The sequence below is a fragment of the Lissotriton helveticus genome, chromosome 1_1 (genome assembly GCF_964261635.1).
Source record: "Lissotriton helveticus chromosome 1_1, aLisHel1.1, whole genome shotgun sequence".
Lineage (NCBI taxonomy): Eukaryota > Metazoa > Chordata > Amphibia > Caudata > Salamandridae > Lissotriton > Lissotriton helveticus.
The window spans coordinates 971,955,372-971,982,322 of NC_136057.1; the positions used below are offsets into that span (position 1 = coordinate 971,955,372).

A 26,951-nucleotide genomic window follows, 5' to 3' on the forward strand; every position below is an offset into this window, starting at 1 on the left:
GGGGTCAGCAGACAAAACATGTCTGTGATTGCTTTTAAATAAAGCAATGTTTGTTTTTTAAATGCAGCCCGTTTTCCTTAAAGGAAAAGCAGTTGTATTTAAAAAATAATAATAATTCTTTTAATTTCTTAAAAGCAGGCAGTCATCCATGGGATCACACTCCGCTCTTAAAAAACGTTTTTACAACCATTCCCAAAGCGGCAGGGGTCCCTCAGGGACACCTTTCCATTTGCGAATGGGTTACCACCAACTTGAAGTTGGCAGTAAATTGTGAAAGTTTTGCGACTGCATTCAAGTTCACAAAACATTCATACATAATGCTTCGATTCGCTATTTGGAAGGGACGCCCTAAAAGCGCCCCTCCCAAATGCTGAATAGCTAACCCATTTTGAGATTCGGTAACAGGTTTCATACATGTAAGAAGCCTTTTTTGCGTTCGCAATTGGGTTGATTTTGTGAATCGGCTTGTTGTTTGAGAATGCAAAATTGGTTGATATATTTGACCCTAAGAAACTTCTATACTGCTCCCTTCTTTTTTCCTGCTCATCAGCGTGAGATAAAATGCTCTCTTTTTGAGATTCAGTCAAAGCCTGGAGCACCAGCAGCAGACCGTAAAATTGGAGTCAGGCTCAATATCGGGTCATCGCTTAGAACAAAGTTGTTCCTTTCATTTTGTTGAAAAGTGAACAAGTGTGAACTGGCAGCGCCATACCTGTCCCTCAGTTCCATAGCTGTCGCTCAGCGGTGAGCTCACAGCACCCTGTTCACTGTGAGCTTAAAGTACTCACAGCTAAGTGAGTGTCAGTTCACAGTACTGTATTTACTTGCATTAAACCATGTAGTTCTGTTAAAGCACACATAGCAGGTGCAAAGCAGCACAGTGATTGCATGCCGAAAAAAAAACAATACCTCATTTTCAAACTTGGATCTCAGTCACGAGTATGGTATTGTCAATGGTTACCTCACCATGGTTGAATTGTTCTGCCCAAGTCAGTCTATCCCTTCATACCACACACCCACAAACGCCTTTCGCCGGCATCATCTTCATCCCTCATGGAGACTCCGGAAGGTGTTGTGCTCCGAGTGGTGCGCCTCCTGCAAGTGGGGACTGGCACGGACAGGCTCCTGAGGCTGGACGCCTCCTCACTCCCTTCTTCCCCCGTCACAATACTGCCCCCAGCAGTAGCAGCCTGTATTTGTTCCACAGCATTAGTTACCTGCATTAGTTACCTGCACCAGTGCCCTGGCCACATCCCCACAACAATGGCTAATTTCTATCTGCATGGCCACGGACCGACGCGACAGCAGTGCAGTGTTGGTGTTCAGTCGATTGTTAGATTTAGTATAGGCTTCTAAGCGCATCATTAACTGGTGATGCCTTCTTCTCTGTGTCACCTGGCCCTCCTTCATCACCCTGCTCAGTTCCTGCATGGCCATATTGGACTGCCTGTTGCTTTCCACCACAGCTGATGTGAGTTCTCTCATACAATCGCTCATGACTGCAATGATGGTTGCCATTTTGCCGAGTTGTGCCTGCATTGACCTCATATGTTTTTCCTCAGGCGCTGCACCCTCCGCATTTGGCTCTCCAGCCTAGCCCAGACATTTGGACTTTGGTCCTCCTGTGATGTGATGTGTGCCCTTGACCTGCGCCGCTGCCTTAGGATAGTGCAGCCGGACCTGTGACTGGGGTGCTGTTGTGGGGGAACCTCAAGGCTGGCTGGTCTCTGGAGCTGGTTCACGCTCCTCCTCAGTTTCCATAGGCTACAGTATTGGAACTGCGTATAGTCAATCAATCAATTAAACATTTGTAGAGCGCGCTACTCACCCGTGAGGGTCTCAAAGGCGCTGAGGGGAGGGGGGGAGCAGCTACAGGTCGAACAGCAAGGTCTTGAGACGTCTCCTGAAGGTCAGCAGGTCCTGGGTCTCACGCAGGTGGATGGGGAGGGTGTTCCATGTCTTGGCGGCGAGGTGGGAGAATGATCATCCGGCGATGGTCGTTCGGCAGATGCGTGGGATGGTGGTGAGTGCGAGGTCGGCGGAGCAAAGTTGGCGGTTCAGGGTGTAGAAGGACAGTAGTTTGTTGATGTATGCTGGTCCGGTGCTGTGGAGCGCTTTGTGAGCGTGGGTGAGGAGCTTGGAGGTGATCCTCTTGTTGACCGGAGCCAGTGCAGATCTCTCAGGTGGGTGGTGATGTGGCTGTGGCGAGGGAGTCCAAGGATGAGGCATACCGAGACGTTTTGTATGCGTTGGAGTCTATTCTGGAGTGTGGCCGTGGATCCTGCGTAGAGGGCGTTGCCATAGACCAGCCTGTTGCTGACGAGTGCTTGGGTGACCGTTCTTCTGGTGTAGGTGGGGATCCATTTGTAGATCTTGTGGAGGGTATTGAAGCAGTAGGAGGAAACTGTGTTGACTTGCGGGGTCATAGAGAGCGTGGAGTCCAGAATGACTACCAGGTTGCGTGCGTGATTGGTGGGTGTCGGGGCAGCACCCAGCGTGGCCGGCCACCAGGAGTTGTCCCAAGAAAATAAATGAAGTTTCCAAATCAACTGTCGCCTTGCCTTTGGTGTAAAAGTAATCCCTCAGCTGTAAATATTTAAAGAAGCTATAGCGAGGAAGGTCAAACTTAGTTTGTAACTCAGAAAAAGTATGAAAACCATTTACATCAAATAACTGCCCTACCGTCAGTACACCAGATCTGTGCCATACTTTACAAGCTGAATCATGAAACACTCCAGGAAACGTCAGGTTATCCCAAAGAGGCATGTTCCCATGTATTAACTTTATAGAATATTTGACACAGATTTCTCAGTTTGTCCTTGACAAACTTGAACCTCACCTACTTATAATATTTGGGGTCGGTTATTCTGTAGAGAAATAGCCTACTCTCAGAATTCAATGCCAAATAGTAGCTAAATGTAGAGGATTTCGGATCTACTGCAAACTGCGCATGCGGACGGCAAAAGCTGCCCAAAAATATAGCTTAAAATCTAGAAACATTTTAGTAAACTTACAGAGTGCCTCACCCGCCTATACTCCCAAATAAAACTACTAACAGCCCTTTCTAATTACTTGAAAAACACATTTGGAACAATTAATGGTACAGCCTGGAAAAGATACAGCGCCGGCGAATAATCCATCCTTCCCTCCTGGGATGGTATCTGCTTTGAGAATCTCAGCATCGGGACAGGCCAGTTCGGGGTCTTCGGCATAAAGGGCATAAACGATGCCTTGGAAAAATAATGAAGTGAGCCCATGTTGAATGACAGTGGTCCCACGGGGACCACAGGAAGGGTTAGCCATCCTGACAAACATGCCATTCATCGAATTTACAAAATGCAAAGGATCAGTACCTGGAGCCGGAAAAGGTAGGTACGAATTTGGTACCGCCTGCTCAGGAACAGTCCGAGGACGTAAGGCTGTACCTGGCTGTGGCGCCTGAGACACCAGAGCCGGGGCGGAGTGTTCGGAGGCGAAGGCATCACTTCGCTGGGCGTCAGAGATCCCCTCGGAGTCGGAGAATGAGCCAGAGTCCCCTGTGGTAAAGGGGAAGGCGTGACTTCATTCTTCCTGTGACGCGGTAAAGCTGCGGACCCTGACTTTGGCAACTTTTCCTTAGAAGTGCGACATCTGGAGCCATGACACCGCTTCTTCTTGTGCTTCCTTGACGACTTCGAGGTGTGCGGTGTAGGCAACGTGGACTTCGACCGTGTCCTTTTCCAACCCCTCTTCTGCGTCTTCGCCCTGGCCATGAGCAGTTTCATTTGCCTCTCATTAAGGACCTTCGGGTTCATACGGCAACACAAAGAGCATCCCTCGACGTCGTGGCCAGACGACAGGCACCAATGACAATCATTGTGTGGGTCCGTGATGGACATATGACCCCCACAATCCCTACAAGGTTTAAATCCAGACTTTTTCTGAGCAGCCATAGCACTGCTACAATTACTGATGACTGAAACACTGTTAAACTACAAAGAAATGGAGAGTCCTAGAAAAACTGCTACGAGCGCAGAAAAAAGGGAACGGACATAAGCACGCCGAAGAGGTCTTCTTATGGCTCCGATGACTTCACGCGGAGTCGCGAGCGGAGCTGTTCCAGTGTGACGTCTCGAGAGCTATGAAAAAGGTTTCTGTGGAATGCTGCACAAGGGGTAATTCAAAAGGTGAGCAACCCACAGGCAGATGTATCCATCAGAAGTAGGCTTTCAATGTATCCCACACCAAATACGGTGAAGCTGTCCCCAGGCTACGTTCCAGAAATCTAGTGTGAAACTTGCCACAGCCTTGCAGTATTCTAAGTTAGTGAGAAGGTGTCAAGGGAATTAAAACAGACACCGTCTACCCCCCACCCTTAACAAGTTTATACTTAATATAATAGAATTATGGTCTCATGACACCTTAGTGCATATCTCCATCTCGACTTCCCCAAGAGCACCCCATTTAACAAATATCATATAAATCTGGGAATAGTGCTTGTGTGGGGTGAATAATATGTATACTCAGGTATAGTAGGTTACAATGGCCTCCAGTTCAATAATGGAGGCCCTCGTCTTCACCATTCTAGGAGAGGCAAAATGATTGGTTGAGTCTATAATAAAATCAACCACATAGTTGAAGTCTCCTATTACTAACATTTCACCAGACCAATCCAATAATTCCAAACACAGCTCATTCAACATCTCAGGATCATCAACGTTTGGGCCATAGACTGCAAATATTGCACATTTCTGACCATATACCAGAAGTTGAGCAATTGCCCATCTGCCCCTAGCATCTGATGTAGCCCTCTTACACTCCAAGCTCTTTGCTACCAATATAGCAACCCCTTGGCAGTTTGTGACGTGTTTATCACCAAATTATAGCCAAGTTATTTATACAAACATCTATCTTTATAAGCCAGATGTGTCTCTGTTAGTGCTAATAAATGTGGGTTAAACATTTTAATCTCCTCCCGTACCAATTTTCGTTTGATGGAGGAGTTGAGGACAGACACATGCCCTTTAGTCATTAGTAATTCAGCTCTATTGTTAGCCATCCCACCCTCCCCTGAGAAGGAGTAGTTTCTGTCCTGTAACTCCAGTTCTGTAGTAGGGGTATCTCTGTTAAAGTCATAATCTAGTGAATAGTCCCGTCCATGTGCGTGGACCCCGGAGCAATCAAAATAATCTCTTAAGTTGTCAAAAAATGCAGACCTGCACAGACACTTAAGAGAGAATTTAAAGACAGATAATGCAGCCTATATCCACAGGCTACACTGTCCAGTACTTCAACTAGAAATTCCACCAAAAATCCACAAACAGCACAGCCTGTCCAGATTTTTCCACATTGAAAAAAACTTGCTTTCACCAGCAAAACCCTCTGGAATGATAGAGAGGAAGGAGTGGACAGACAAGCCCCATAGGCTGCCATTATGTGTCTCAGAACAGGATACTGTGCCTTTAAGAAAACTTTCCAGAACTCTCTCTGTATCCCAGAATGCAAAGCAGGTCCCTTTTACTTTCAGTTCTTTTTGAAGGCGTAACACACCAGACCTATAGCATTCCTTACATGAATATCTCTCTCCACCGGGGAGGATGGCGGGCGCTTATGACTATAACAGAGATACCCCTACTACAGAACTGGAGTTACAGGACAGAAACTACTCTTCTGTAGTAGGGGATCTCTGTGTATAGTCATAATCTAGTGAATAGAATGGCAAGCCCATCCCCACACCAAAGCGGCGGTGGAGAAAAAAGAAATAACACCACTACTGTGCGAACAGATTTCGCAGCGAAGCCTGCCCAACCTGAGCATCTGTCCTGGCATCAGTGTCCAGACAGTAATGCTTAGCAAAGGTATGGAGCGACTTCCAAGTGGCCGCCTTGCAGATCTCTGCAATCGGAACATTACGGAGCAAAGCAGTCGTGGCAGCTTTGCCCCTGGTGGAATGAGCCTTAGGTTTACCCCCTAAAGTCTGCTTAGCCTTCTGGTAACACAATTGTATACAGGACACAATCCACCTCGAGATGGACTGTTTTGAGGTAGCAAGACCGGTCCTGACTGATCCATAATTGATAAACAATTGGTCTGACCAACGAATATCTTTGGTTTTATCCAGATAAAAATTCAACACCCTTCTGACATCCAGGGAATGCAGAGACCGTTACGCTGGAGATGAAGGATTCTGAAAAAACGTAGGTAAAGTTATGGTCTGGTTAACATGGAAATCAGATATAACCTTTGGAAAAAATTTAGGGTGAGTACGCATAACAACCTTAGCAGCATGAAATACAGTATAAGGTTCTTGGCAACACAACGCCTGAATTTCATTCACCCTGCGGGCCGATGTAATGGCCACGAGGAACGCTGCCTTCCAGGACAGGTGCTGCAACAAAGCCTTATGAATAGGTTCAAAAGGCTCCTTCATCAATCTGGACAGCAACGCGTTCAATTCCCATGAAGGCGAAGGAAGCCGGACAGGAGGGAACACTTTCTTCAAGCCTTCCAAAAAATCTTTGATCACAGGGATCTGGAACAAGGAAGTCTGTGAAGGGCATTTCCTGTAGGCTGTCAGCGCAGCGAGATGAACCTTAATGGAATGGACATTAAAGCCAGACTGCGCCAAATGTAGAAGATACGGAAGGATGACATCTTCCTTACACATCGTCAGGTCATAGTTCTTGGACTTGCACCAGATGCAAAATCTCTTCCACTTGTAAGCATAGGAAGTCCTAGTGGAAGGTTGCTTAGCCTCCTTCAGTATGTCCATACAATCTTCTGATAGATTCAAATGGCCATATTGCACTATCTCAGGAGCCATGCCGCCAAACTCAAAGACGAGAGGTTGGGGTGCACCATCTGCCCCCCGAACTTCGTGAGAAGGTCCGGCCGGCACGGCAGCCGTATGTGAGGAAGGAGAGACCGGTGAAGCAGGTCCGTGAACCACCACTGCCTGGGCCATTCCGGGGCAATCAGGATCATCCGCGTCCTGGACTGGGACAGCTTGATGAGCACCGCCGGAATCAGGGGAATGGGTGGAAAAGCGTACAGAAAGCTGTTCGACCAGTTGATCCATAACACATTCCCCAGCGTCCCCTGCTGGTAGTACCTGGAGGCAAAGTCTCTGCATTTGCTGTTTTCGGCGGTGGCGAACAGATCTACGTCTGGAGTCCCCCACCTTGCGAAGACTTCTCCTAGTACTTCGTCGTTTATGACCCATTCGTGGTTTTCCTGAATCAGTCTGCTCAGTGCGTCTGCCTGAACATTCTGCATACCTGGTAGATGGGTAGCCGTTATCGTCAGTCCTCTGGCTAGAAGCCAGCGCCAGATCGCCTGCGCCTCCTGCGACAGAGTGCGCGATCTCGAGCCCCCTGCTTGTTGAGGTCATACATCGTGGTCGTATTGTCCGTCTGTACAAGCACAGAGTTGGTCTGGAAGGACGGATGAAAGGCCTTCAGTGCCAAGTGAACAGCTCTGAGTTCCAGGAAATTGATGTGATACGTGGACTCCGTCTGGGACCACGTTCCTTGTATCTGTAAGTCTCCGGAGTGCGCCCCCCAGCCGTGGAGACGAATCCGTCACGATAGTCTGTGTGGGAATGTCCTTGTGGAAGGGAACCCCTCTGAAGAGATTCTCCGCTGAACACCACCACTTCAGAGAATGAAGAGCATGCAGAGACAGTCGTATCTTGTCGTCCCAAGATCCTTTCCTCTGATCCCACTGATCCTCCAAGCACTCATGCAATGGTCTCATGTGCAGCCGTGTGTGTGGCGTGAGGAAGATACAAGAGGCCATCGACCCCAGTAGAGAAGACACCGTCCTCACTGTTGTAGATGGTGCGGTCATAAGAGCCTGAGCCTTCCGAAGGAGTGATAATCGTCTTTCCTCCGAAGGAGACACGCTTGCCGACAGCGTATTGATGGAGGCTCCCAAGTAGTGTGTGCACTGGACCGGAGTCAGGACAAACTTGGACATGTTGATGTGCAACCCCAGCTTGTTCAAGAGAACGCACGTCTTCTGGAAGTGCGCTTGAGCTTCCGAGAAGGAGGAGGCCTTGATCAACCAATCATCCAGGAACGGGTAGACTAACACCTTGTTCTTCCTCAGGTGTGCAGCTACCACTGCCATGCACTTCGAGAATGTCCTGGGCGCAGACTTCAGCCCGAATGGCAGTACTGTGTACTGATAATGATTGGCGCAGACTTGGAATCGCAGGAACTTCCTGTGTTTGTGTGCAATGGGCACATGGAAGTACGCATCCTGTAGGACTATAACACATAGCCAGTTTCCCTGTTGCAGCAGAGGATAAATCTGATGCAACGACAGCATGCAAAATTTCTCTCTGCGAATCCACTTGTTTGCTTCTCGCAAATCCAGAATGGGCCTGAACTCGTTCTTGTCCTTCTTACGAACCAGAAAGAACCGGGATTACAGACCTCTTCCCCTTTGAGACAGAGGTACGTCGTCTATCGCACTTTTCCTTAACATGATATCGGCCTCCGCTTGGAGCTCGCGCTGAAACTGCGAGCTGACCGGTGGAATTGCTGGAGGCGGGCTGGTGAACCGAAGACTGTATCCATTGCAAACAATATTCAGCACCCACTTGTCCTGAGTAATTTTTTTCCACTCTGCCAGAAAAAAGTGAACGCTTGCCCCCACCGGAGTGGGTAACGGATGTAGGGGAAGTAACTGCTCAGGGCCTAGACCCAGCCGGGCCCTTGTTCGCTGCTGCGGACTGCTGGCCTCTGCCCTTCTGGCGCTTCTGGAAGGGCCTCCGGAACTGCTGCTGCTGTTGTTGCTGTTGCTGTCCCAAAGCCTGCCCTCACCCTCTGCCTTGCGCCCCGAACCGTCTCTGGAACGGGCGGTAGGTCTTCTTCTCCTTGGGCTTCTCCAACCCGACAGCCGTCAGGGTCTCGGCCTCCGCTTTCATGCGGGCCATTTCGTCGTCCGCATGCTTGCCAAACAGGGTTTCCCCCGAGAACGGCAGGTTGGCAACCCGTTGTTGGGCCTCTGGTTTGAGGGATGCAAGGCGAAGCCAAGCATGGCGCCGTTGGTTGACACCATGGCAATGTCTATGCGCCGCCGATCATATCGCCCTAGTAAAGCCGCGGCACTTTCAGCCTTCATTGCAGTAGACGCCGTCCCACAGACCTTCCTGCCAGCCGAGTCTAACCAACGGCTCTCCTTATCAGGAGGTACTGTGGACGACGGGGTGGTGGCATGCTGCTTCCTAGCAGCCGTCACTATGACAGAGTCCCGTGGCGGATCCATCCTGAGAAAGGCCGGGTCAGAATCCGGAGCCCGGTACTTCTTGAGGAGCCTGGAGGGAGCCGCCTTCGTCACCGCCGGAGTGAGAAACAACTCCTGAGCGGGCTCTACCAATCCTGGTACTAGGGGTAGCAACGGCCGAGACAGGTGCTTTTTATGTAGCGTCTCGAAAATCACGGACGTCGTGGGCACCGTCAACATGATGCCCAACTTCGCCGCACCACTCAGCAGAACTTCTTGAAATGAGACGATGTCGTCCACTGGCGACACCCTCATCCCCGGGGATTCCGACAACGTCGGTGAGTAGTCCCTGGTCCCAGAAGAGCCCGTGTGGGATCTTGATCTGCGCCTCCTGTGGCGTCGCCTTGATCTTGTCGATGACCGGCGACGACTCCGCGATCTCTCCCTCCGTCCGGAACGAGAACGCAATTTCCTCGGCTTCGGACGCTCCGCAGGTCTTACAGGAGCCGGAGACTGCGGCCTGACCGGGACCTTCAGCTGAGGAGTCCCATTAGGAGGCGCTGGGTACCGTGGCAGCGAAACCGACCTCGGCGGAACCGGTGGCAGTCCTTGAGGAGGTATCAGAGGCTGACCATGAGGCGGAACCAGAGGTGGAAGCGGAGGCGAGTGGGATTCCGTGGTGGAGGTTCCTTGGGCAAGGGAGGAGGAGGGGTAGCCGATCTTGGCTTGGGAGGTGTATATACCTCGGAGTACACAGAGCCCTGTGACTCCCTCTTCTTCTTAGGCGGAGGCGATGTAGTGTCGCCTATTGGAGACCGTCGCCGAGGCACTACAGCGGACCCAGAGGGACTCCTGGCGCCAGAACTTCTTCTGCGGTTCCTTGGCGTAGAAGAACGTCGTCTTGACGTCGAGGAACGCCGTCTCGACGTCGACCGGCGCCCCCGTTTCGACGTTGAGTCACGTCTGGACGACGAACGTCTCTTCCTCGACGGTAATCGCCGCCTTCTCGACGTCGAGCGTTTCTTTCGCGACGTCGAACGTCTTCTCGACGGCGACCGCCATCTCGACGCCGAACGTCTCCTCGGCGTGGAACGCCTGCGAGTCTTCGAGGTCCTCCTCGATGTCGAGGATCCCTTCGACGACGACCTCCTCCTCTTCGACACCGTCAACGGCGATCTCAACGGCGGCCTCGTCAGTCCCCTCGACGTCGAACGTCGATGCCGCTTCAACCCAGAGGGGAGACGGGGAATAGACTGCTGTCATCCCTCTCGACGCCGTCGTCGATGTTATCAACGTCGGCGGAGAAACAGGACTTTTGCTGGTCTTCCTGCCTCTGGGGAGCCCCCCAGAGGCCTCAGCATGGGCAGATGAAGCATGCCCAGACCCACATTGTGTCTGCAGTCTTCTATCGTCCAGGCCTTGGAGCCTGATCTTCATCCTCTCTCTCAGGGTCCTGGTGGATAATGTCTGGCAGATGCCACACCCCTCTGGGACATGAGAAGAGGGAAGGCAGACGATGCACACCTTATGTGGGTCCGACTTGGCCTTCTTCCTCGGACACTCCGGGCATTTGTCAAACAAAGCAGGCATTTTGACAAATAAAAGAGTGCACCAAGACACACACAAGGAAGAGAACACCAAAGTACTTCAATAAAAGCACTCAAATCCTTGAAAAAGTGAAAAATCACCAAATAAACCCTTGAAAAGGGAGAGCTCAATGCTCCCAGGGTCCTGCTTGCAAGAGCCGGAAAAAAGAACTGCAAGTAAAAGGGACCTGCTGTGCATTCTGGGATACTGAGAGAGTTCTGGAAAGTTTTCTTAAAGGCACAGTATCCTGTTCTGAGCCACATAATGGCAGCCTATGGGGCTTGTCTGTCCACTCCTTCCTCTCTATCATTCCAGAGGGATTTGCTGGTGAAAGCAAGTTTTTTTCAATGTGGAGAAATCTAGACAGGCTGTGCTGTTTGTGGATTTTTGGTGGAATTTCTAGTTGAAGTACTGGACAGTGTAGCCTGTGGATATAGACTGCATTATCTGTCTTTAAATTCTGCAAGTTTTGTTCAATGTGGAGAAATCTGGACAGGCTGTGCTGTTTGTGGATTTTTGGTGGAATTTCTAGTTGAAGTACTGGACAGTGTAGCCTGTGGATATAGGCTGCATTATCTGTCTTTAAATTCTCTCTTAAGTGTCTGTGCAGGTCTGCATTTTTTGACAATGTAAGAGATTATTTTGATTGCTCCGGGGTCCACGCACATGGGCGGGACTATTCACTAGATTATGACTACACACAGAGATCCCCTACTACAGAAACTATGCCTTGTACACCTCCCTGCCAAATGCAAAAGCGTTTATACATGTATCTTGGCAGTAAACACCATCCCCACCAAGAACCATCATAAGCCTGGTGGAGGAGCACACCCTCCTCCCCCTGTCTCTGGTTAGTGAACCCTTCCCCACTTTTGGGCTGTGGTTGAATTAAACAGCTCGAAGAGATCACTGTCCCCCTACCCCCCGAGCATCTGCCGACCACCGAGTTTACCCTGTGAAGAAGTAAAGAGAAAAAACAACAACCATTCCAGTAAACAGTGCACCAATAGCCGGTCCCTTAATAAAGAAAACATTATTCCGAAAAACCAGACACCATTCTTAATATTTCAGCTATCCAAATCTTAATCAATTGATTAACCCTTTAATGTTCTTGAGGGCTGCCTTTGCATCCTGTTCAGTAAAACACATCTGAATCCACCCATTAGGAATTACTTTGTGCCTTGCCGGTTGCAGCAGAAAGACCCCCAAACGCCTTTAGAGGGTCAATCAGTTGGCATAGTTTTTATCGCCTGTCCATTGTAGTTTTACTGGTCAACGAGTGACATGGCATCCACTGCAACAGGCAGAGCAGGAAAGGCTTTCATGGAAATTGCCTGTCTAAGCCAAAAATAGCCTATGTAGACTAGAATTGGATGAGGGTGTGCCGAACGTGAGTTAGAAAAAAACCTATTGCTATCCTGATTCCTGGGAAGCCAATGTGCCCTTCGAACTTGTGAGTCCATGTCCCAGTCCATTAGGTCAGAAAACGCTTTACCAAGCAGATACACTATATACCGCAAGGGGTCATCCTCCCCCTTCCCTTCCAGAATGCGAAACACTGGAAAATTGTTCCTCCTCTGACAATTTTCGAAATCTTCAACTTCAGACTGTACCAGAGCCAGCCTGCAGTCATGATATTTAATGGATTAAGCTGTGGCTGAACCAACATCCTCGGCATCTGCAACCAGTTGCTGTATTTCTACCACTTCTGTGGTCAGAACAATTACTTTGATAGTAACCTCTGCAATTGACTGCTGAATTGCCACATTATCAGCTCTTACTTGTGCATAATGCTGCTGCGCCTATGCCCGCTGAGCCAGCAACAGTAGTAGGATTTCCTGAAAAGATGGTTCCTGAGTTTTATTACCAGCTGGAGAGCCTTCTAGCACCCAAGTAGCGGAGAAACTAGAGGTATGACTACAAACAGAACTGAAGCAAATATCCTGGGAAGGGCCAGCATCAGATCAGTTGTCAACTGATGCTAACTCCACAACTTACTGCCTCCCCCCCCATAACTGGCAGCTTAGCATCCATGTTGGGGGTAGACAAGTGAGACACAATTGCTTTTACTTCACCCTTCGATATTATCCAGTTTCGTAATGGGCTACCTTTAAAACTGCTGCTGACAGTACGATTCTTAGCCCGAGTGGCTTTGTTCTTGCCAGACTGCAGCCCTTGTAGCGCTTCATTCGTTTTTTTTGGATTTCCTCGATTTGTTGAAGACAGTCACCTGGTTGATAGTGCACTTTTCAACACTTTCTGCCTCCTCATACACCCCCCAGGTTGTGTCTGCCACCAGATCTACCTCCTGGTCCTCCAAAGACCAGTCTGCATTAGCTGATACAGATATCACTACTGCCGGCAATAACAGGGCTTTGTTTATTGCATTATTATTAGGTATTTGCAGAATCACAGTAGAACCAAAATGTTCCAACTCTACTGCCTCAGAGTCTCCCCCAGCAGCGCAGCAGGTGACACAGGGGTACTCATAGTCTTGTTTTGTCCTGTCCACCACATACACTGGAGCTAGACCGTCTGCAGTTCCCTGAGACTTCACGAGTAGACTGGGTTTTAACCTCCAGAGACTCGTAAGGCGTAATCCATAGTACGCTGCTACAATGCTGCACCACAGAGGTTACTGGCACGCCCGCTCCTGTTACAATGTTGCTTTCCGTATATGCTGTACTGCAGCAGGGATTATCGGGGAGACAAATTTTCCAATGGCGGCTGCTTCCATTAAAATGTCTATCAGTGAAGTCTCTTCCCCAGCAATTAGACACTCCCTGGTACATGCCTGCAAAAGGCTGGTCATCGTGCCTTTCCCCAGCAACTTCAATATTGGCCGTGCAACATGAGTGGCGGTATCTGGTGACGGAGAAAAAATGCCACCGGCAGCCTCCAGCCAGCTTATTTCAGACCATGTCTGCTCTGCTTGGTGAGCTTTATGCCCCCCTCGGAGCACACTAGATCACGGCAGGGCCATGCTTCTATAAGGGAGCCAAGAACAAAACCAGTGCCGGGAGCCTCGGGTTACAGCCCTTGGCAGGTAGATAAGATAAAGTATCAGCGGGACCAGCAACAAAGCTGCCATATAGGCGTAATTGCCTGTCAGCAGTCTCTCCACCTTAATAGCAGACGACTGAGCATCAGCTGGGCAGCATCTCACTCGGCGGTCAGCTCAAACTCGTGAAAGTAAGTGGGAGGGGCCAGTCTTTCGTTGTAAAATCAGCTCACCATCTTCTCCCACCCCAGATAGCCGCAACCGAGCCACTCAGGTCTGGTTCCTGACAGAAGAAATCGTGGTATGAATTCAAAAGAATGAGTCATAAGTAAACAAGACTCAATATATAATTTTGTCTATTTACAGGAAATTGAACTGTCTCCTCCTACATTATTTGAAAAACACAGAATCACAGGGCTTATGCATAAGACCATTTCTCTACCAATAAATGCCTGATGGTTTTGAAGGCACTTCAATAAGACGAGAAATAGGGTAGTATAATAAACTTAAGAATGCAACTGTATAGTTTCACTGCAAACTCCACACTATCAACATTATGCGAAAACAATCAGATTTTTCTAAGCAAGGAATACACTAGCCCAAAACCTACTTCCTAGATGATCAAGCCTCTAATGATACACACAAAATGCAATTCTACATACTCAAATGACAAATGCCCTTTAATTTTCTCACAGAAACAGACCATTAGTGTTAATTCTGATAAAATAGTTAATATCTAGTCAAATTTGTAAAATCATGTTGCAATTTAAAGGAAGGATTCAGTTACACACTTACTGAGAGTGAAAGGATGGAATGATATGAATGAGTTATACACACAAACACTAGAAGCAACTATATTGCTCTATTAAACACAAAATAACAAGCTCCTTTATGCAAACCTTGACAAACTTGCCAATGGCATGATGTAACACTGAATTCAGCACATCTCTGGTATCACATAGCATATACCAAGTGACACAATATAGCTTATGTGAGAAAGTGCCCCCTTTCTTGCATGGTATGCCCCCACTTTTTGCTGAATTGCTAATGTTCTTTGACTGAGTGTGCCCTGGCCTCCTGCTAATCAAGTGCCCAGGGCCTATGTTCCTTACCTAACACTGCATTGAAGCCTAAACCCAATTGGCATCTCAGGCCACATGTCAGCGCCTGGTAAATGGTACCATAGGTCCCAGGGCACTGTGACCAGAGAAGGCCTCTAAGGGCTGCAGCACTTATTGTGCCAGCCTAAGAGGCCCTGTACCCTGACACTCACACACTGCCTTTGCAGGCTGCGTGTCTTGGTGCAGAACAAAGTGAAGAGTCGACATGGGCCACATCCCTGTGTGCCATGCCCACAAACACTGCCCTGGCATATATCAGTCACCCCTCTAGCTGGGTGCCTTATGCCAGTGGAGAGGGTACAGGTGCATGAGCCCTGTACCCCTACAATGCCCAAGTCCATTCCTGGGCACTGTAAGTACACTGCTGCCATTAAGAGTATATGGTGCTGAGAGTTTGTAATTACGAATTTCCACACCACCACAATGGCTATACTGAAGACTGGGAAGTTTGGTATCAAACTTCTCAGCACATTAAGCCCACACTGATGCCAATGTGGGATTTAATGTAAAATACACAACAGAGGGCATCTTAGAGATGCCCCCTGAAACTCAACCAACTTCTAGTGACCTGACTGAGTGGTCTGCCACCACCAGACATGTTTCTGGACCCCTGGGTCGAGAGCTGCTGCTCTCGAGGGCCTCAAACAATTCACATCCTGGGACGAGGTGCCAAGCCTCCTCCCCCAGGATGGGCAAGGTTCACGAAGGAGAAGCTTCACAGGCATTCCGCCTTTGTGAGCCTCTCCAGACCATTTGCTACTTTCAGCAACTGGTCCCCACTGGTTCTACCCCCCCACTTTGGGCGTGAGAACCGACGGGAATAACAAGTGAGGAAGAGAGGTGTGCCCCCCTCTGCCAACTCGACCCCTCAGGTGGAGGCGGCGAGGTGAAGCACAACCTCGAGTCCCTGCCATCTTGAGGATGGGGGGACCCAGCTAACCAGGGACAGGCTCCTGCACCCCTCCCACTGGAGAGTGGTAGAATAGGAGGTGTACCCAACCCAGGGAAGGGAACCATTGGTCCCTGCCCTTTACCTACCTGTAACACCCATAAATGTATTATTTAGGGGGCACCCTGAACCTTCCTTCCGAAGATCCAGAAACAACAAGAAAAGAAGATAAGAAGAAGGACGATGAGCCGTGCAGAACTAACAAGAGGACGACGCCCACTGACTTGGCCCCAGCCCTACAGGCCTGTCTCCCTTCCAACCTGCTCCTGCGAAATCCAGACTTGTCGTGCAGCCAGCAACCTCAAAAACCCAGAGGACCCGCCTGCCTTCACTTCAAAGACTGAATCGCCCGTGTACACCGGACTTGTTCAAACTACAGCTTCAGGTGTCAGCCAGAGACCGCAAATCCAGCCCACTCTGCACCAGCCGAAACCGGCCCAAGCTCGGGTGGAAAATCACCATGATGAGGTCACCCCGGCGATCCTGACCAGAGATATGGTGACCCCATACCTGCCTCAAGCCTCCAGACGACGCCTGCAGCCTCAATCCAGAGGACCACCCTACCGCGACCAGAGCGGGTAAGAAAATCCAACGTCCCAGGGCTCCCCTGCACCCCACAACCCACGGCCTTGTGTACCCAAACCAACGGTGCCTAACCAACCCACGACATCCCAACTTACCTCTCGAAGCAGTGGTCGCACCCACAAGATCCTCATCCCGAGCCTGCAGTGTTTCTTTGTACCGGAGGTTCTCCATTGAAAATAACAGGACACCCGGCAGGGTCCTGAGCCCAAAAATGTCCACGGACTCGATAATTTTCGCCTTGGCGCCTATTCTAATCATGGGGTCCCACGCTGCAACTCTGGGCAATAGTTGCTTAATCTCCACTACAGCGGCCCACCCGCTGCGGGATGCCTGGCTTTCACCCTGGGGATACCCAGTAGGGGTTATCTCACAGGGAAAAACCAGGACGGGTTCCCAAGGCAAGCGCCTTGATGCCTTCGGGTGATACGTGCGCTATATAAGTCGCAATACATTTACATTTACATTTACCCGACCTCAAAACAGCACCCTGCACCCGGCCGCCCTAGGGCCGCTGAGGGTGCCACTTTGGTCCCCAACTTGCCGTGAGCTAAACCCTAGGAGCTTTGCTCCCACAACCTTGTGGACTTCTTGCCAGCAGCCACCAACCATAGCCCCCTATCTCCCGTTGGATAATCTAGGCATCCAGCACGGAGTAAGAAAAAGTAATGTAAAAGTAACTTACCTGTAATTTAGTGAAAAAGCCTATTAATTTCAATGTACTGCATTTGCTAAGTGTTGCATACTACTGTTCTCCTGTAAATCAAACAAAGTACAATTTTCTATTGCGTTTTCAAACTGTTCTATATCAAGTAACTTATTACTGAAAATTATTAATGCTTATCTGTGCCAGGCTTGCTTGGTTCTTAAAATGAACAACAGTATATTTTAATACTAAAACAATTGGCCTCGAGTTCAGTTCTTGAGTGTGTGAATTCATTTGCTGACTGAGTGTGAACATCAAATGCTTAACACTGTCCTCTGATACTGCCTTACTGCTCGGCCAAGCTACCACTATCAGAGAGAAAGGTTCTATCTAACTTTAACCTCTGCCTACCTCTGGGGACACTTGGACTCTATACACACCATACCTCATTTTGGTGTAGTATCTATAGAGCCAGTTGCTTACACCTTACAATAAGCCTTAAAGACTTAGATATTTTGTATCTATTCCCTTTTCTCAATTGGCTGATAATTCTAGTGGACGGAGAAATATTACAAATGAAAAAGTGAACATAATCGAAACAGTTTATATACCTAGTAACTGAAGTGGTGAATGTGAATCAAAGAAATGAAAAAGAATACGTTTGGAAACTAACCCAGGAAAGATTCTGCTGAGAGTTGTCATGCCAAAGAACAAAGGAATATGCATGCTTGCATCCAGAACACAATTCAATTCAGTCCTCAATGATTTACCAAAGAACAACACAAGGAAGAATCAACTGCTCTAAGGTAGTGAACTAAATGTATTTTAAAGAGCACAATGAATTGAGCCAAATCGTCAAATGATAGAGCATAAGTACCACTTGCACTACATTTAGTTTAGTGAATACTAATATTACATTTTTAAAGATTAATAAGCATACAGAACAGGATGACATTGTCAAAGACGGCAATTTGGCAAAAGACAAGGTTGACATGATGAATGTTTATATTTATGTAATACTGCATATATCACAGTTCTTGTTGTATTATAACATGGATGTTGTTTATGCACGGACAGTGTGAACAGTAACTTAGGGTCTAGAAGAACAGTCTGATCAATACTAACGTGAGCCTCTTGGGTTTTACCAGACTTACAAATTGTGTGCTCAACTAGCACATATTTTTCTGGGGCGCACTTAAACAACCAGAAAAGTTTATCCCAACACTACAGCATTTTACATTTGGCATTAGCTCTGGGGGAATTACTCTGAAAGTGTAAACAAACTTGCATGGTTCCATACAAAAGGAAAAAGAGGGATACAATAGGGGGGGGGAATGCACTATTTACCGCACTAACAAATACAGGAGCCAAGCACAAGCCCTTCTCTCCTCGGTCATTAGTACATTATGGATAGAAATGGACCAAAACATACCAGTGACTGAGGCAGGGCAATGCCAGAACAGTTGCTTACTGGGTAAGTAAAATAATCTGTTCGAGGCAGGTGTGCTGCAGATACACATGCTTTGCATAGACAATATAGCAGTATTCTCCCAAAACTGTGGCTAACCGGTAGGTGCTTCGGTTGTTTGAATAAGTGTCTTTAGCACTGCTTGCACTACATTGATTTGTTGGACATACCAACACATCCACACAATAGTGTTTGCTAAATGTGTGTGGTGTGGCCCATGTTGCTGCTTTACAAATGTCAGCTACAGGAATGTTACCTAAAAAGGCCATAGATGCTGCGATTTTACGAGTGGAATGTGCTCTAGGAGGTATAAAGTTCTTTCAGCTTTAGCATAGCAAGTTTGAACGCATTCAACAATCCATCTTGAACTACCAGCTTTCGAGATAGGATTGCCTTTGTGAGGTGTAGCAAATGCAAAACACAGTTGCTTTGTCTTATGAACATGTTTTGTTCTTTCAATATAGTACAGAACACTCTCCTGTCAAAGTGTGTGAAGAGTTCTTTCTGCTACTGAATCAGGTTGAGGAAAGAACACATGGAACTCAATTGATTGGTTAATATAAAAAGCAGAAACCACTTTTGGAAGGAATTTGGGGTTGGTGCGAAGAACTACCCTATCTTTATGAAGCTAAAAGAAGGGTTCTTCTAAGGTCAATGCTTGTAGCTCAACAACTCTCCTTAATGAAGAAGGGGACCTTCCACAAAAGGAACTGTAATGGACAATTGTGTAATGGCTCAAAAGGTGGACACATGAGTCTTATAAGTACAATGTTCAGATTCCAAACTGTTACAGGAGGTACTGTGAGTGGTATTACTCTTTCTAAGGCCCTTCATAAAGGCTATAGTACTGGAACCTTGAACAAAGATAAATGTTGTCTGTTTTGCAAATATGTGGCTACTGCCGCAAGGTGTAATCGAATGGATGTGTAGGCTAGACCAGCTCGCTCTAGATGCAAAAGCTAACAAAAGATATTTTGGATACAGGCATCTAGCGGATCAATATTGTTGTTGTTACCATATTCAAAAAATCTTTTCCATTTTGCTGCATAACATGCTCTGGTGGTAGGCATTCTTGGTTCTTTAAGAATAGTCATACATAGGCATGTTTAAATATCCAAACTCTGACTTCAGGAGCCAAATTGCTAGATTGAGCTCTTTGAGGTTGGGTGTCTGATTTCTCTATGGTTCTGAATGAGAATGCTAGAATTGTGGAGCCGTTAATAGTTCGAAGAGTGTGGTGAACCACGGTTGACAGGCCCATGTAAGAGCCACTAAGATCAGTGTGAGCAATCTTTACCTCAGCTTCCGAACCAGAAATGGAAGGCAAGAGAGAGGCGGAAAAGCGTAGAAAAATATCCCTGACCAATTCATCCTTAGGGCATTGCCGTTGGATAGAGGGTATGTGAACCTGGGTGTAAAGTTTGGGCATTTTTAGTTGGGTACTGTGGCGAACAAATCTATTTGTGGGAATCCCCATTCTTGAAAGTATGGAAGGAGAACTTAGGGATGAAGTCCCACTTGTGTATTTGTTGGTGCATCCTGCTGAGGAGGTCGGCAATTTGATTGTTCACTCCTGGGAGATGCTCTGCTAGAAGACGAATTCTGTGATGAATTGAACAACGCCAAATGGTCTGAGAGAGGCGTGACAATTGCAGAGAGTTTTTGTACACAGTACATAGCTGTCATAGTGTCCGGGAGGACTAAGATAACTTTCCCTATGAGGTGAGACTGAAAAGCTTTAAGTGCTATATACACAGCTGGAAACCCTAGATAGTTGATGTGAAGACTTTTGTGCGTGTTGTCCCACAGACCCTGAATTGTCAAATTGTAGAGAGGTGCACCCCAACCTGAGAGACATGCATCTGCTGTAGCACGATCTGTGGACCAGGGTCAATGAAGGGATGCCCTTTTGATAAGTTTTGTGGGTTCCACCACTGCAGAGAGCAATGGGAGACGCTGACTACCAACCCTAAATCTGTTAATTGACCCTGTGACTGATTCCACTGACGTGCTAAGCTTTATTGAAGGGACGCATATGAAACCTTGCATGAGGCACTATTGCAATGCATGATGCCATCATTCCTAACAGTTGCATGAAAGTCTTGACTGCTAAGCATTGGTTGGTCTGAAACTGTAGTAACAGAGCTTGAATATTTCGAATTCTGGCTGCATTGGGAGCAGCTAGAGCTGTGTGAGTGTTTAGGGTCGCTCCCAGATAGGACTGAATTTGTGAAGGCTGAAGATGAGACTTTTGCCTATTGACCGTAAAACCCTTTTGGTGTGTGCTGGCTTTGACAAGCCAATCGTCTAGGTATGGGAAGGCATGAATCTGCTGTCTTCTGAGATGAGCTGCCACTACTGCAGACATTTTGTGAACAGTCTAGGAGCAGTTGTTACTCCGAATGGGAGTACCTTGAACTGATAGTGTTTTCCTGTTATCACAAATTTGAGGTATTTGTGATGTGCTGGGTGAACCGGAATATGAAAGTATGCGTCTTTTAAGTCCAGTGTGGTTATAAAATCGCCTTTCTCTAGAAGTGGAAGCATATTGAAATGTTCTGACAGAATGACATCCAAGTTTAGCATCCTTAGGTCTAAAACTGGACTTTAATAGCCGTCCTTTTTGGGGATTAGAAAGTACAGAGAGTAAACTCCTGCACCTTGGTACTGCAATGGAACTTGTTCTATGACTCCTTTTGTTAAAAGAGCTTGTACCTCTTGTTTGAGGAGCTGTAGGTGCTCCGAAGAGATGTTAGGAGCGGGAGGTGGAATATTGGAAGGATTGCTTGTGAGTTCCAGGAAATATCCATGTCGGATAATGTCTAGTACAGATTTGTCTGATGTTATGGATTGCCAAATGGGGAGAAATTGTTGAAGTCTCCCCCCGATAGGTGTTAAATGATCGGGGGGAAATGCAGGCAAGTCATTTCTTATTGGGGGAGTTACACGTTGGTGTGCTTTTACCCCTACCTTTGATGTTTTTTCCATCTATACACTCCTCTATAGATATATAGGGTTGTGTGTTTGATTTATAAGATGAAGCATTAGGGTCTGATGAGGTACCTTTGGACCCTCCCCTATAAAATGAAAGGAGATTCTGTTTGATGGGGACTGAAGCGCTCCAATTGACTTTGCCAAGTCTGTATCTTTTTTAAACTTTTCTAGGGACTCATCAACTTGAGGGCCAAATAGATGTTGGTTATTAAAAGGGGTATTTAAAATAGACTGCTGAACCTCAGGTTTAAAACTTGAAATTTTAAGCCAACCATGTCGCCGTAGGAGAATGCTGGTGTTAATTCCCCTTGCTGCAGTGTCAGCAGCATCTAAAGTTAACAAAAGGGGAGGAACCAGGGGGTGGGCTAATATTTACCGGGGTCCAGTGTATGAGCCCATGAGACAGTCTGCAATAAGAAGAATACACTGTTCCCCCACTAGTTGGAGAGATAAGAGACCAAGATTACTGTGAAAGCGAGAAAGGGGGATTGCCCCTTTCGGAACTAGAACCCTCACACACCCAGCAAGCTCGGTGTCATGCTTCATCATATGGGTTCTGCCCCTCATCAGACTGGCGCTGCAATGTCTGACGGGCACCCACAAGGGGGCTCTTTAGCGGAGATATTTTGTTCCTGCCAGTTGGTGCATGTGGGTGTGAGGGTTCTAGGGTGGAGTGTAGGCGTGAAGTGGTGTGGTGGTGTAAAAATAATTAAAAAGGGTTAGGTAATCCACGAGAAACCTTCAATAATGTGGTTAGCTACCCTGGTAAAATCAGAGACATAAAACCCTCACACCTAGCTCGCTGGGTGTGTGAGGGTTCTAGCTCCGAAAGGGGCATCCCCCCTTTCTCGCTTTCACAGTAATCTTGGTCTCTTATCTCTCCAACTAGTGGGGGAACAGTGTATTCTTCTTTTTGCAGACAGCAGCATCTAAAGCACATCTATTGGAGAAATTAGATATGAGTTTGCCTTCTTGTTCTATCTCCTGTGCTTTCTTTTTGTACTCTTCTGGGAGGTATTGAAGTAGGTCTTCCATCTCATCCCAATGTGCTCTATCATACATGGCTAGTAGGCCCTGCGTGCTGGCAATACGCCAATGGTTAGCGGCTTGAGCAGCTACCCTTTTACCAGATGCGTCTATCAATTTAGACTCTTTGTCTGGGGGAGGTGCATCAGCAGAGGTCTATGAGTTTGCTCTCTTATGAGCATTTGAGACTACCAGTGAGTCTAAAGACAACTGCCCCTTAATAAAAATGGGATCAGATGGGTGGAGGTTTGTATTTTCTGTCAACCCTAAGTGTTAATATGCGGGCACAAACAGGGTCCTTAAATATTTCATCAGCACGTCTCATCATGCCCTTTACCATCGGTAGACTCTGACTTGTCCTATGTGTAGACCCTAGTGTCTCAAATGAAAAGTCTTCTTCCAAAGACTCTTTATATAATGTAAACCCATGGTAAGCTGCTGCTCTTGAAATCAGCTGTTCATAAGCTACATTACCATCTGGAGGTGATGGCTTTGCAGGGTATAAATCTGGATCATTATCCATAGTTTGATCAGTATTATAGTTATCCCATGGATCTACTGGTAAATGACTATTATCATCATCCTCCTCAATATCAGGCTGTGTATGAGGAGACCCCGGAGGTGTTATGCGTAGAGGATCTGAGCCTTGCAATTGTGGTAGTGGTGAAGATGGTGGAGGGGATTGAGGATTAGGGTGAATAGGGCTTGGAGCCATGTCATTTTTTTTCTTGAGAGGAATTTTATAACCAGTGTCCTCTGAACTAACTTTCCTTTTGGAAGGTGTTTTTACCAACAGAAGTCTAGTATCTGGATTGATGACGATCCTATAGTCTTTTTCGATTGGAATGGCCGACAAGCCTCACAAACTTCTTCCTTGTGCTTCAGTGCACGCATTGCAGGCTTTATGTAGGTCAGTGCAAGGGTGCTTGGAGTGGCACCTAGGACAAAATAGAAAGGTAGTCCGTTCCATCGGCAGAAGGCTGGACCGACTAAGCTAGTCCCGAAGGCCACCCACGATGTCTTCGACCGAAGATGGGGAGTTTCCCAATTGATTCGATATGCGGAGAATAGGGAAACGCAAACAATAAAAAGACCGTCTTGGGTATAGTGGATTGCGCACTGAGGGCAACCCGAAGGACGCTTTCGAACCGGAGCGCCAAAACCACATCCAAACCCGATGGCGGAAAGCAAACAATCTAACAATCTAGTCGATGTCCATGTGGACTAATACTGAAAGGAGGAGTCACCTTACCTCGTGACTGGAAAAGACTTCTTCGAAGAAAAACAACTTGAAAACATACGGACCCAACACTAGATGGCAGGAGTATTGAAAGCATGTGTATCTACAGCACACATGCCTCGAACAAAGCAGTGCTAAACATGCGCCAGTGGTCCTACTGCATGGGCCAGAAAAGGTCCAAAAAGACACCACAGCAATGTAAAACATTTTATTTGAATTGCATCAATCCTTTGTATAAATGGTAATCTGGCAAGATTCTAGTAAAATCAACTCCCCTTTAAAAAACTATCAATTTGTTTAAAAAAAAAAGTAACTATACAGCTAGCTGGCTTGCCTAACATATGGCTGTACACATTGTCACCTGAGACTGCAATCATGCAAACACAGATTATTTTTCCTTACCTTGATATATCTGATATAGACCAAAGCATGTGCTAAATAGGACCGGTAACAGCAATATGCCAGGGTGCACCAAAAGGACAAGTAAAAATGAAATTATGCACTTTTACACAGCCGTTTCACACTCTGCCCTTTTAGTCTGTAAGAGTATGGTACACGCTTAGAATATCACCGATGGGTGGTGGTAGGTATGCTGCTCACACATCAGGTGAACATTTTTCATTTTTATCTTTTGAATAAAGTGCTAGGTCAATACCACTGCATGGACAACTCCACAACCATACTGGGAATCCAAGGCAATGGTACATGGTAAGAATGTAACATACTGTCATCCCCTAAATTGTGTGCATTTCAAACTTTTTTTCTAATCTCCAGCTGAACGAGACCTCATCCTGCAACCATCATAATGTACATAGAAATAAACAAACAAAAAAATAGGTGACATCATACTAACCTCTTTTACGTCTCTGTGGGAATGATGCGCTTGCTAGTTTCAGGGTGGTCTCACTTTTCCCATGAACAACAGTTTGCTCCTTTGAGGGTGGACTCTTCGGCTCTGGAACTACCGGCGTTGTTCGTCTCAAACTTACTACTTTTTTGGTAATAGGGATGAGCGCCTTGGGAGCCAACTTCTTTCGCTTTTTGGCAGTTAAAATGGCTCTACGAACCTTCTTTTTAGATTTTGTCTTTTTCAGGGTCTTGTTTTCTTTGGTTCGCTTAGCACAAGAGCTTTCTGTTACTACAATTTGCTCATGAATACCATCAATTTGTACTACATCAGCTTTCATGTTATCCTTCATTGTTTCTGAGGGTGTTGGAGAAGAAGAGTCTATTTTAGGGCTCGGATTGGGAAAGGAATACTGAGATATGCTACAACGAGCAAAAAGTTCCACAGCCTTGGACATCTGCAAAGCATAGATGCTCGAATTTGAGATATATGTTCCCAGCTGTGAGAAGCCTAGCTTGCTACACACTTCAGGCGTTGGAAAGTCAGTCCACATGTCAAACGACAGTGGGGAAGAGGTGCTGCTGCTGCTGCTCTGTGGGTCAGAAGATGACAATGCATCCTTCCGAAGTCTTACAAATTCCTGGAAGTATTCTTCAACCTGAGCACCTCTGTGAATGGATTCTGCTAGCTGGGCTTCTTTCGCCTGTCGTAAGGCATATTTCAGAGCTGGCAAGAGGCTAGTTACTGTGGCTGACATTTTGTTTCCTCGTTTTCCGATGCTATAGTCTTCCATATCTATATCCCATAATAATGAAAACGAGAAGAGAAAATATTAGTTAGACAACTTATTTAAAAAAATAACTTGCACTCTTACAAAAGGTTGCTACAAAAGTTCACACTTGTAGAACTATTACAAAGGCAGCGAGGACATACTCTCATTTCACTCTTTTAAAAGGACCTATTAAGTTTCTATTTGTCACAAGCCCTCAATTGCAAGTTAGGGTAATCTGTTGTTGCTTTGATGCAATCTAGACAACATATTTGCACAAAAGGGGCTAAGTTTCAATCAAAAAATAAGATTTTGTTGATAAAGCATCTTCATTTTGCTCACAGTGTTTGAAAAACAAAGACCAGTGCTGTGCTGAAGGCATTTTTATGAAGACCTCTGATATGGAATGTTTGAAAGGATGATCAGAAAGGATGTATTTCTAGCTTATATATATTCAATTAAACCTTAGAGTGCTATTCACTTGTAGATATTGTCTCCAAAGAGAATTTTGCACTTATGGTTACTAGACACAGACAAGCATTTGCAATGCAATAGGTCTCGCAGATGTTAGAGTTTGAGCCATTGCCATTGTAAATGGCAATGCCTTTTATTTATGTGTTAGTTTATAAAACGTAAATAAAAGGCATTGCCAATTACAATGCCAATGGCTCAAACTCTAACAACTGCGAGACCTATTGCATTGCAAATGCTTGTTTCCTTTAGTTGCTGCACTGCATAAAAGTGCATTTGTTTGCAGACCGTCTCCCCCTACCGTATGCTCTCCTTTATTGCTTTTCCACACCCGTGCCTAGCCCCCTCCCAAGTTGTTGCTTAACGTTCACCAATGCTGCACAGCAACCATGCAGCTATCCAACATGGTTAAAAGACATTAACAATGCCAATAACTCTCCCAAGCGAGACCTCCTGCCATTCTCAAACTTACTTATTATTTCTGGTTTTAATCTCCTTGAGGAATTTGTGGCAAAACACCTCTTTAAATTCTGTGAATCACTGAAAATGTTTGATGACCGTCAAGCAGGCTTTCATTGAAGCCACAGCATCAATTTAGTCCTCTTGGACAGCAACAGTATCATGCTTTGAATTTTTTAGATCTGTATGCTGCATTCAAAACAGTCACCATTGTGTTTAATTCATCTATATAAGGGACGATCAGAGTAAAAAGCTCAGCTTTCCTAATGCAGACATGGGGGTTTAGTGTTTGTAGCACCAATTGAACATCTTACTTTCCACTTTTGAAAACATAATTGTTTCAGTTGGAATATGGACTATCGTTTTATGTATTATGGAACCAGATTTTTTTACAGTTAGTGGCATAACATTTGTACAGTTTGAACAATAGTAGGGAAGCATATCTGTGCACATTATGTCAGTCTAATATGTAGCATACAGTACAGACTTCTTTTTTGCGGGATGTAGGTATACACAGGAACAATGCAAATAAACAAGACAAATACTTATTTGGAGGAGACAAAGGTCCATTGCTCATCCTG

General features: G+C 46.6%; 1 protein-coding gene across 4 annotated transcripts in view; it reads right to left on the bottom strand.

Moving 5' to 3' along the window:
* TASOR2 (transcription activation suppressor family member 2) overlaps window positions 1–26,951 on the bottom strand; it is a 1,020,110-nt gene that overhangs the window by 683,074 nt on the left and 310,085 nt on the right. For all 4 annotated transcript variants that reach the window (XM_078677333.1, XM_078677324.1, XM_078677320.1 and 1 more), the window contains exon 14: window positions 24,678–25,466. In XM_078677333.1, coding sequence (XP_078533459.1) covers window positions 24,678–25,466 — 789 coding nt within the window. The remainder of the gene's footprint in view (window positions 1–24,677; window positions 25,467–26,951) is intronic.